Source organism: Pyxicephalus adspersus, chromosome 7 (assembly GCF_032062135.1).
Source record: "Pyxicephalus adspersus chromosome 7, UCB_Pads_2.0, whole genome shotgun sequence".
Lineage (NCBI taxonomy): Eukaryota > Metazoa > Chordata > Amphibia > Anura > Pyxicephalidae > Pyxicephalus > Pyxicephalus adspersus.
In genome coordinates, this window is record NC_092864.1 from 20,204,998 (window position 1) to 20,217,719 (window position 12,722).

Below are 12,722 nucleotides of genomic sequence, written 5' to 3' on the forward strand. Positions count from 1 at the left end.
AGCACTGTAAAGGTGCTTACACACTTCCAATTTTTATCGTTCCAATCGAACGACGAACGATCGATTGGGAAAAAAATCGTTCGTAAAAAAGTAACCAACGCTGACGAACGAGGAAAGTCGCTGGAAACGAACGACCGGACCGACGGATCGGATTGGACGACGATCGTTGAACATCGTTCGTGTGTACGGTCGTTCGTTGATCGTCCATGTTCAGAGCATGCGTGATGAACGAACGTCCGTTCACTTTCCTGTCGTGCACATAGTTCCTCTATCGCTCAAACGATCGTATCTGTTGTGTGTACAATATCTACGAACGATCGTGTCGTTAACTCTATGTGCAGGATCGGTGCTATACGATCGTTCGTATATATCGTGCATGAACGTTCGTCGTTGGTTTTCCAACGATAATAATTGGAAGTGTGTACGTAGCTTAAGAGCCTTATGGGACCCAGAAGGATGACCACTTAGGAAAGTGTTGGTTTTCCTTCAGACTTCTGCACAAGACTTCATCTGACTGGAGCAAAGTTCAGCATTGTTTAGCTAGAAATTACCGGTAAGTTATTCATTCACTCTCTTTACAGGAATGCCCCGGTTTAAGGATATTTGCTATAACCACAGGAAGTAGTAGAAGTGTTTTACTTGAAATTCATGTTCTAGCACTGCATAAATCCCACAGACAGGAGACCTGTGAACATCAAAGGAAAGGGGTGGCTGTCAGCGTCACCAAAGATTTGTCATTTTAAACGGGCAGACTTAAGTTGTGTACAGATGCTAAATTTTGTCAAAATTTGTTTAACATTTATCAAGGTTTTTAAGTCATTTCAGTGGTGGTTAGGTGATCGTGTTTCGCCCTACTCACTCTCCAGTGAGTGGAACCAGTGCTATTTGTACAGCATTCATTTGCTTCACTGTGGCCAGAAATATTAGATGCACTTCACTTTACAGCGTTAGCTCAGAAGTTCAGGGGATGCAGACATGTATTGGATAGTATAATTTGTATCAGCTACATGTACATTAGGTCACCTATAAACAAAGTATATTTTTTACAGCTGCCCTACAGTTAAAGTCACCCAAAATTATATTTAGCACATTACAGGTGCATGTTAATTCTTTCACATGAATGAGAATTCATAGCCAGCATGTCGGTCAAAAAAAAATATTAATAATTTCCACACTAAGTATGAGGTTGGAAGCACAGGAGTACCTAGGCATACTCAGCTATTTTCAGAATGAATTCACAACAAAATGTACATAAAAACAAAATTAAAATGTGTGAGAGATGCTTTTATTCACCTATAGCCCTGGCATTAATAAATAGTACTTTATAAAATAAATAAATGGTGTCTTAGGACCCTTTTACACTTGTGGTAGCAAGCCTTGTGGTAAGCCACTTCCAGGTCCATAGCAAACTGCTGCTATAGGCCCCCACATAATTACACATGTGTACACGTCCCTGCGTTTGGAGTTGTGGTACAATTCATCCACTACAGGAGGAAAAGCAACTGCACAGGGAGAAGTGACATATCATATCCACGAAGCACGCCACAACCGCCACAGCAACCATGTGCAAGTACATGAACAAGAGTGTTGGCATTGCCATTGAACTTGTGGTACATTGCTGCAGTCAACTGCAAGTCCTAAGATCCATTTGAAAGAAAGAAAAACGCTGCACATAAAACAATCATAATTTTTGTCAATAAACTTAGAGTGGCTAAATAAAAATTCTCTGGAGTCTCTTAAGAGTGTGGATTTTCCCATCCTTTATGCCAGCAAGAACAGTAAATGAAACAAATGTATAATTATCCCTGGTGGGCAGCATTATTACCTTATCCATAATTGAAAAATAAGTGGCTGGTTTCATTGTTTCCTCAAGCAGAATTCAAATTCTTTAGTGCAGAGTAGAAGCTGTAACTATCAGCTTCAAGATGTTCAAGATTTCACAGCACTGACTATAAATGGCAAACAGATGGGATTTACTGAGCTCTGAACCTAACAGTATGCTAGCGCCCATTTCAGGGGAATGTTTCCTCAAGAATATATAAAACACAAAAAAGGGCCATATAAAGCTGGATATTTGCTAGTGGACAAAAATATATTGACCATGCTTGTGACCAAAGCTGGATCTTGCACAAGGCAACTGTGATAAGAATATAGGGCCCACTAGATATCCAGGAAAAGTACAACTGGCCAAACTGCTGTGCACTTTGAGGTTTTAACATACTACAAATATATGGGAAGTCTTTCCTTAACATTTCTGGAGAATGTCTATGGGAATGTACTTAGTCAAAATACCATTTGCATGGTATGGAAGGATGGCTCATTGCAGACCACTTGAATATTGTTCGCACCAAACTCATCAAACCATGCATCATGTATCATAAATCATGAACTACACTTCATGTACTGGAAGGATATATTTTGGCTTAAAAAACCCATCGACCAGTGTATCGTCAGTTTTAGGCCTAGTACACAAGTAGATCTTTGTGTTCGACCAACCAATTATGTGTATAAGATTTGCACACCGCAAACATGTATCAGATTCTGCTTTTGGATCATTTTTTGACAGTTAGAACTCATTGTAATTCCAATCAGATGTGCTCAGACATCTGCACACAGGATACAACTTGTATACTTTCATTTGATATTTACCAACATGTTTAATCTATCCACAACCTAATAAAATCATCTCTCGTGATGAATCAGTTGCTAAATTCTCTTTAATGATATTTTATCAGATCCTAAATTAGTCTGAATGGGGAAATCTGCCCATGTATACCAGCCCTTACCGAAAAAAAATGAAAAGAAATTTAAGGATATTGTGCTGAATATGTATGATTATAGCATACAACTGAAACAGAATAAAGTTAAACTGATGTCAACAAAATAAGCCAGAGTCAATCTACCGAATATTGTAGGTGGTCTCCAATACAGCTCAGTCCACAGGCATATCATTCTATAATCATTAACTGAAGGGGTGACAACAAGTTGTTCACAAACTGCAGCACTGATTAGAATATCAACCTAAATACAAGGGCAGCTATTAATGAGTAAGGTCGTGAAAAGCAAAAGATCATCTCTCTGGAATAAATTAAGCAATGTGACCTCTCAACCTGCATGTTTAAATGAGCAATTAAGTGCAATCTATCATCAAAATATTGCCACTGTATCTTTAATGGACAGCACAGATTTGTACTTCAATGATGTTTATATAAAGTGCCAGGGTGACCCTACCTGTATGGCTCTATACTTTGTTTATGTTCTGTTCATTTCTATGTCCCTACTCAATATAGCTTGGGAAAAGAATGTATTTTACAGTAAACTACTTTAAATAATAAGGACAATTGTTAATAATATGATAAAAATAATGCTTTCTGTGAAAATGATATTATGTGAATATGAAAACAAATCAGCAGATCAGCACACAGGCTGATCTGCAATTCATGTTAGGGGTTAGGTACCATGTCCGACTGAACCACTGTATTGGTCTTTTAGGATGACAAGCAATCTATTGGACTGAGGCATGGAAGCTTGGGATGAGGTAAGACGCACCTTTTAAACAAATAGTTAGGAAATGCATTTTATTTTTGCTGCCTGTTTTACATATCTGGAAATAATTTTAAAAAATTGTCTGGTCTTCAGCAGGTCCTAAACCTTACCTTAGATGTAAAACAACATACATCAGACTTCGTGAAGTCATTGTTTAACAAAAAATAAGTCAAAATGGAGAAGCAGTCTGTAAAAAACGAAGCACACCCCATGATTCAATAGTTTGTAAAACATATCTTTAGCAGCAATTCCTTGAAGTAATTGCTTTCTGTATAACCAGTCTCTCACATCGTTGTGGAGGAATTTTGGCCCACTCCTCTTTACAACATTGCCTCAGTTGGGGAGCAATAATTTTATACACAGCTCTCTCAAGGTCCTGAAACAGCATTTAACCTACCTAGCGGTTCATTTCTTTCCGGTTTATGTCTAAAAGTGGTACATTGTTTTTCATGAAAATTTATTTTACAGTATAATATAATAGTATGAGTATAATAAAGTTTGAAATACAAAATCATTTAAAAACAATAAATTGAATAAATTAAAAAATCTAAATATTTAAAAAAAAAAATTAGATAAAAAAAAAAACCTAAAATACTCATAGTATTTTACATACTGTAAAATAAATGTTCTTGAAAACAATGTACTGCTTTTACACATAAAAATCCAATGTATTGCATTCAATACAGTTATTTTGTATTAAATACAATATAAGTGGATTTTTAATTTCCCGCCCGGCTGGAACGTACACACGCACCGACGTCACCGGGAACTCCCCCGGTGACTCATCAGATGCAGAAGCAGGAAGAAGAAAGAAGACGGAGTATGCGGCGCTGGACGGCGCGGGACCCCGGCGGATCAGGTAAGTGAGCAACTTGTAGCAACTTTTTTCTACCCTGAGTCACTCTCGGGGTTACCACTAGGGAGGTTAAATCAGGTTTTAGTCTGGTTTTTGACTGTGCCAAAATAAGCCAAATCATCAACCCTCCACCACTGTGGTTATGATGTGTTTGTGCGAATACTCTGTTTGCTTTTTGATAAATATGGTGCTGTGCAAATACATCCACTTTGGTCTTGTCCGTTGAAAGGACATTGAAGTCTTGGGATGTGTTCAAATGCAATATGCAAAACTAGGTCGTACTGCCATGATCTTTTTAGAGAGAAGAGGCTTTCCCCTGGCAACCCTTCCAAACAAGCCATACTTGTTCACTGTGTTTCCAATTGTACTGTCACAAACTTTACCATTGAACATGCTAACTGAGACCTTCAGGATCGGAGACATAGTTCTTGATTTGTTTGCAATTTCATTAGGAATAGCACAGTCTGACCTGGAAGATTGGAAACTGTCTTAAATGTTTTTCACTTGGGAAACGTCTTTCTTACAGTAGAATAATGGACTTAATTGTTTACAAATGGTCTTATTGCCCTTTCCAGATTGATGGATAACAACAACTGCTTCTGTAAGATCATCGGTAATTCCTTTCCTCTATGGCAATGTGGTAACACACACCTGAAAGTGCCAGACCAACAAACTGCCAAAACTTTTGCTGTTATAGAGGTTATTTGATTAATTATTCAAGATCATGTGATGCTGGCTGCTACTTGCCCTCTTAATTCCTATAGAAGTGGTAAGGATGTACTTTTTCACACACAGCTTCTGCATTTTGGCATAGTATTTGTTAAATATTGACACCCTCTAATATGTCCTGTGCTACTGTTCATCTAAGGTTGTATTTTCCTATTAGGCCTGCTAATGACCATAATATCACTTTTGTTTTATTATTATGCTCTAATGCGCAAAATCTTATAATTGAAAGAGTGTGTACCTTCTTTTTCTCATAACTGTACATATAACATTACTCAGTGATTTTTTATTTAGAGTATTTAGTGATGTTGCCTGATTTTATTGTGTTAATATTTGAGACTAAGGAGACATTACAAGATTTGCAGAAATATACACTGTGTATATGCAACATGTTTTTATGTTTTTTTACATAAATTAATTTGACTTCTTTGCATTTATAATTTTGCATACTATTTCATTTAAGCAGACTGGGTAGAAATGCTGGGGATGACATGTCTACTATTTTAAGATATAGTCAATCTTTACTGTATACACGCGTGGAATATATATATATATATATATATATATATATATATATATATATATATATATATATATATATACACACACACACACACACACACATACATATATACATACATACACAGATGCACATACACTCATACTTTAGTAGTATGGTGCCAAAAATAATAAAATATTTAATTTAGTCCACGAAACCAGTGTGTAGGAATCCTGGAATGAAATGTAGTGAGAGATTACAGTCTTATCAAAAAGATGGTGACATGGCATATAGATGGTGACATGGCAAATAGAAGCGTGAACATCACAATATTGTTTGTGTATGACCTCCTTTTCTTGCTGCCAGTCAGCATTACTGGTTTTATGAGGGTAATGACAGAGTTTGATGGTCAAAGACCCATGTGTCAAGAGAATCTGATTACAAAGGCAGGAAAGCCTCTGCTTTTACTTACCTGAAGACTTAGTCTTTCCAGCCTCATCTCCAGAATTTTGTTCTCTTCCTCTAGCCGGCCGCGTTCAGCTTCAAGCTCCTCAATTTTCAACCTGAAGAGAAATGGAGCATACAATATGAAGTGACATGTTTGGAATATTAATACATTCAGAGGTATCTCATCCTCTGAAACATTGTTCTAGAAAATCATTTGGTTTTATGAATTCTTTTTTTTTGTCAAACAATCTTTATTTAACAATTTTAAAAACATAGGTTCTACTAATTCTTTTTGTTAGTAACTTAAATTGTAAACAGTCATGCTAACTGAAAATTGGCATTCAGATTCACTAAACGACAAGATTTGCCCTACTGTGTCCAATTCAGTTGTGAATGGTACACAGAATTGTTTCAACAGCTATGAACATAAAGAATAATGCAATACATGGGCAGTGAGTGGTTACAAAAAAAAAAACATACAATCAATATCAATATACGAAAAAAAAAGAAAAAAACAAATACAATAATTGTAAGATACAATTGTTGTTGCACGGACAAATCTGTGACATCACTGTCAGAGTTCTAAAGGTATCCTTTTTGAAGAAAATATTAGCTGTCCCTTTAATTGTATATCACTGTTTCTGTGTAAAGTTTGTAACTTATACAGTATCTGAATAGGAGCAGCCATATTTGCTCAATACATATTCAGGCTTTGCTTATTCATTTGCAGTGTTACAGTGAAGTTGTGCTTTGCTGCTTATAGGGGTTTCACGCCCTTCTGATGACAATGCACTCCTAGTATAGAGGATATCAACAATTGTTAAAGGGTGTATATGTGTTAAACCCTAACAATGACCTTCTCTTGTTTATTCACTTTTAGTCTGTGAGAATAAACACCGTTTCAGTGAAAGGACATCCACAATAACCTAAGGCTGCATACACACGTACAATAATTGTCATTGGAAAGGATCTTTCACGATTCAACGACTGCACGATGCATGAACAAATGAGTGCTGTACATACAGCACCATTCTGCTCTATGGAGAGGGGAGGGGTGAACGATGGAGCGGCACCCTGCTGCGCTCCCTCCCCCTTCACGTCCATTAGGATCGTTCGTCGTCCATGGATCCGCCAGGACGGTCGTTAAGAAGATGGACGAGGTGCAGTGTACACAAGCCAGATTCTCGTACGATATCGGTCCTCAGCCCATTATCCGATGAGAACCACTGCAAGTGTGTACGTAGCCTAACATGCAGAACATCATACAATACGTGAACATGTTTATGAGTGACGAATAAACAGGGGCAATTCCATGTGCATAGTTCACCTTTATTATTATTGAAATTGTTCTTAATATCTGGCAGCATTTTAATGTTGTGTAAAGCTGAAGAAATGAGCATAGTAGTAATAAATAACACCAGATGGGCTCTTTCTATTTTAGTGTGCCAAAAGCCATCTGCAGCATAAAATATTTCTTTCCAATGTATGTATTTAAACTCTGAACAGTGTTAAAGCATATGCCGTCAATCTGAACTTTGTAAACCATGAGATGTGGTGGTTGTCAATAAGAAGGCTGAGCACCACAGCTGCCTATATACCCTCCACCAGGACTTTGGGCTAGATCCTGGAAGCTTTGCTAAATCTAAAGGGGTGTATGCAAAAATGTGCTTGGACCAGGAAAGCTAAAAAATCCTAAAAACAAAAACAAAAGTAATAAAAATAAATATGTATTAAAAACATAATATATATGATAAGCATTGGTCTGGATATATTAAAAAGGAAAGGGTGCCATTTGTTGGGGTAAATGAAGTGAGGGCAAGCAGAAGAGAGGGTGGGAAAAGGACGTAAAAATGGAGGGAAAGACAGAGAGTGTGGTATTGATTGAAAAGTGAGCATCATTGCAATGGTAGGGAGGGCAGAGAGGACATCGATGGAGCGGTGGCGAGTGCATGTTGTTGTAGCATTGCTGAGTGCAGACTATGCACTGGAGCAGGGATAGAGGTATCATACGAAAAGGTGAGCATTGTTTCAGTGGTAGTGAGTGCAGGATCTGCAGTGTCAGTGTAGTGGTATAGCAAGTGTTGGCATGTTGGTTTCATTAATCTTTGAAACAGTGGAGGTGGCCAGGGAGATGCAGAAAATGACATTATTTGGGGACTGAGCACTTAGGGGTTATTGTCATACATTGGATGCAGGTCACTGAGGGATTAATGTTCAAATACTGTCAACAATGCAAGATTACTGTACATTCTTGCAAAGCCCATCTTTAAAAGGCAAAATGCTCATACTCTGTGTAAAGATAACAAAAGTAAACATTTCTGGGATGGGGTAGGCGGCTAAGGCCTTAATACTCATTCGATAAGGGCTGATCACTGAGGGGTACCTACATAGCAGACTGGTGCACTTACTCTGCTGGTCTTGAAACTGGCCAAATGAGTCATCTCTTACTGGTAAAATGAGTGTTCTGGGGCTAACCACACTATTATACTATTACTGAGATGCAAAACTTTATTTCTACCAAGGGGTAAGAGGAAAGAGATTAACTTGGTGCATGCTGAACTTTCAGATTGTGTATCAGTGCTCAGTAAGCACAGACAATTTTCAATATACAGTTTGTGTATATACTGAACATCAAGGAGGCTCGACAGAAAGCTGGGAACTGCATGTACTGGGGTAATGATGATGCAAGACAAAGATCATATATGATGATATGATCAGATATGTGTGTGTGCTGGAGGTGGCCTTTACATATGAAAACACAAATCTTCAATCTGAAGGTTGTATCAAAGGTTGTATGTGTGCAAAGGTTGATTTTTGCCTAAACAACATCACAAATATGACAAGAAAGTGATGAAGGCACTCCCAATTCTCTAATTTCCTGATTATTAGATTGGCTCATTGGCTTACCAAAAATTTCAATATCTACAGAGCAAAAGTATGTTTCAAAGAATGTAGCTAAAAACCTTGCAATGTATGTAACTGACCTGGATAAATTATTTTTTTTCCTCAATAAACAAGGAGATTTTCTTTAAAAATTAGGTTCACCATCACAGCTCCAAAAGATGCATTGAATGTGCCAATACCACGTCGGCACTAAGCCAACATAACAATGCTGTAAATGGACTTTGTTTACGCAATCCAGACACGCTCTTTGTACTACCTGTCCAGCTGGCAACTGTGCAGTCTGATCTGACTACCTACAGTGTCCTGAAGATGATAATTCCCAGAAGCATGGAAAGCATGTAATAAAAAGATATTCTGAACCAGAGCCCAGTAATCTATCTCTCTGCAGGACAGAACAATAATACACTGAAGACAGCTCCGGCAAAGCAAAGGTTAAGCCAATTCAAACAACAATAAGGGAACTGTGCAAAGCGCACAGAATACAAATAAAATGAAACAATTGAATTTACTTGGTTTACTAGTAACCCTTTCAATATGGCATAATGTAACAAAGCAACACACCTGCTTCAACAGATCTCTGTAAGATTTTGTTACTTATGGACTATATGTCTTTCCACCCACCTCCGGTGCTCACTGGGAGCTGTTCCCTGTTCTCGTTAATCACAATTAGGGCCAAATAAGCTAGGGTTCTAACGTTGTCAGGAATTTTACCCCTGCGGTCACAATGTAAGCTGTTTCTCTACACTTTCCATTACAAGAGCCACGGAATGAAGTAAATCCAATTTGTGCATGTGGGAAAGTGGTGTGACAGATGTGCAAGAGGACGACGATAATATCAAATTCCATCTCTTCTTTGCTACCAGTAATCAAAGAGAAGCAGATTTAAAGTGCCACATCAAAAAAGGGGTAAATTAAACAGAGAGCTCATCAAACTCATAGCGTTATCTTGGTATAGACAGTTGTTGGACTTTAAAAAAACAAAAAAATAAAAAAAGGGGGAACTTACCTTTTAACACCAAAAAGCATGGAGTTCACACCACATTTAACTAATTGAGGAACTACATACATTACTTAACATTTCCTATGTATTATAGCTGCATATATTCTTTTAGTGAACTTTTTAAACCTGCATGAAATTGATTTTGCATTAAGCCAATACTTGTAGGCAGCATACTACAGTCTCCAGGGACATCCCATGATTGTTGATAACATGGTGTCTTGTGGCATCTGGACTGTTGTGTAGACTGGACTAAAGTTAAAGAAGCAGAGGCTGTAATCTCAAAGAGAAAATATGCTGCTAGACTTTGGACAACAAACGCCATATTCTTAGAATAGTGTAGATTGATAAATCCTTGACTGTAGCTTTTTGGATGACAAAGAGCTAGATCATTTTTGAAAATTAGACATTGCATCAAAGGGATGAATTGCTTACTAATATTATTCACACTCCATGTGGATAGAGGGAGCAGATAGGTCTACATACACTTTAGGTGAGCAGAAATTCATGGTTGGTGTCAAGTGCACATGTCAGATTTAATGATCTCAGAAACAAAAGATAATAAAATCTTGCCACTGACAAAAACCCAATAGCAAACACAAATGCCCTTATATACAATAATTTTTTTTAAGGTTTGCTGTATATGTACAAACTAATTTCTAGAAACTTACAGATAAATGTTCTGGAAAAAAAAAATGTTTTCTGCACTAAACTCATGATTAGATACTTACCTATCTCATTAGTGACTATAGAGGAAGCTTATGCTATGTCATATTTATTTCGATTCCAGAGTTGCATTAGCTTTTGAATTGTGTTTTTTTTTTTTTTTAATTCATGATGAGGACTACTGAGTACAAGTTTCTTCACTACATTCCGAGGATTTTCAATGGGATTAAGGTCTGGACTCTTTATCTTACGTCCCCTGAACCATTCCTTCAAAACTTTAGCCCAATAAATTCTGGCATTGTTATCTTGGAATATGTCCATGTCATCAGGGGGAAAAAAATAATTAATGTAAAAGCCTTGTCATTCAATATATTCAGGTAGTCAGCTGACCTCATTTTTAGGGCACGTAATGCTGCTGAATTGAGACCTGACCAACTGAAGCAACCCCAGATCCTAACACTGATCCCACAGGCACCCCAGATCCTAACACTGCTCCCACAGGCACCCCAGATCCTAACACTGCTCCCACAGGCACCCCAGATCCTAACACTGCTCCCACCTAACACTGCTCCCACAGGCACCCCAGATCCTAACACTGCTCCCACAGGCACCCCAGATCCTAACACTGCTCCCACAGGCACCCCAGATCCTAAGACTGTCCCAGCAGGCACCCTAGAACCTAAGAGTGCCCTCACAGGCTCCCCAGATCATAGCACTGCCCCCACAGGCTCCCCAGATCATAGCACTGCCCCCACAGTCAGCCCAGATAATAACAATGCCCCCACAGTCAACCCAGATCATAACGCTGCCCCCACAGGCACCCCAGATTATAACACTGCCCCCACAGGCACCCCAGATGATAAGGCTGCCCCAACAGTCACCCCAGATCATAACACTGCCCCCAAAGGCACCGCAGATCATAACTCTGCCCCAACAGTCACCCCAGATCATAACACTGCCTCACCCCAGATCATAACACTGCCCCCAAAGGCACCGCAGATCATAACTCTGCCCCAACAGTCACCCCAGATCATAACACTGCCCCCAAAGGCACCCCAGATGATAACGCTGCCCCAACAGGCACCCCAGATCATAACACTGCCCCCAAAGGCACCGCAGATCATAACTCTGCCCCAACAGTCAACCCAGATCATAACACTGCCCCAACAGTCAACCCAGATCATAACACTGCCCCCACAGGCACCCCAGATAATAACGGTGCCCCAACAGTCACCCCAGATCATAACACTGCCCCCAAAGGCACCGCAGATCATAATGCTGCCCCAACAGTCACCCCAGATCATAACACTGGCCCCACAGACACCCCGATCATAACACTGCTCCCACAGACACCCCAGATCATAACAATGCCCCCACAGGCAACCCAGATCATAACACTGCCCCCACAGGCAACCCAGATCATAACACTGCCCCCACACAGGCAACCAAAATTCTAACACTGCCCCCACAGGCAACCCAGATAAGCCCTGAAAGGCTTAACTTTTTTGGCCAGGTGGTGTATTACGATAGAATTAATAATAGTTATTTAAAAATGAAAAATACATAACTGCCTTTAAACATTTCTGTCTTTTTTTATTTACTTGAAGTCATTTAATACACAGCCTAAATACACAGCAGGGAGATCTAATGTGTGTATATGTACAATGGAGAGCTGGAGTACCAACCATTGTGATTTTTTACAGCTAAAACTTTATTGCCTTTACAAATAACTTCTATAGTCATTCATGTTTTTTAAATGTATTAACAATTCAGTGTAAAACAATAAAATGCTTACTATGTGTTTCTACAGAATAAGGAGGGTTAACCGCAAATCATCTAATACAATAGACATAGTTGTATGTATTCCTTCAGAGGCTTGCTACAGGCAACATCTCAATCAGACTGTCAGTGAGCAGATTTCAGTGACCTTAATTTGATATAATAGGGAAGAGACTGTTGTTCCTCCAAACAGGGACACACTGCTACATATCAGTGGATTCACCCAGTGGCTCGGATGTCTATAGCATATCAGGTATCTTTCAATAACAGGTAAAATTTCATACTAATGATGAGGAAAACAA

General features: G+C 38.7%; 1 protein-coding gene and 1 long non-coding RNA gene across 2 annotated transcripts in view; one reads left to right on the plus strand and one right to left on the minus strand.

The window, feature by feature from the left end:
* LOC140335264 (uncharacterized) overlaps positions 1–7,342 on the plus strand; it is a 91,767-nt gene extending 84,425 nt beyond the window's left edge. Inside the window, exons 2-3 of the long non-coding RNA XR_011921676.1 lie at positions 3,493–3,538; positions 6,955–7,342. This is a non-coding gene — a long non-coding RNA (uncharacterized lncRNA). The remainder of the gene's footprint in view (positions 1–3,492; positions 3,539–6,954) is intronic.
* The window catches only part of MAD1L1 (mitotic arrest deficient 1 like 1), a 411,577-nt gene that overhangs the window by 193,542 nt on the left and 205,313 nt on the right, over positions 1–12,722 (minus strand). Inside the window, exon 6 of the mRNA XM_072417765.1 lies at positions 6,100–6,190. Within this exon, the coding sequence (XP_072273866.1) occupies positions 6,100–6,190 (91 nt within the window). The remainder of the gene's footprint in view (positions 1–6,099; positions 6,191–12,722) is intronic.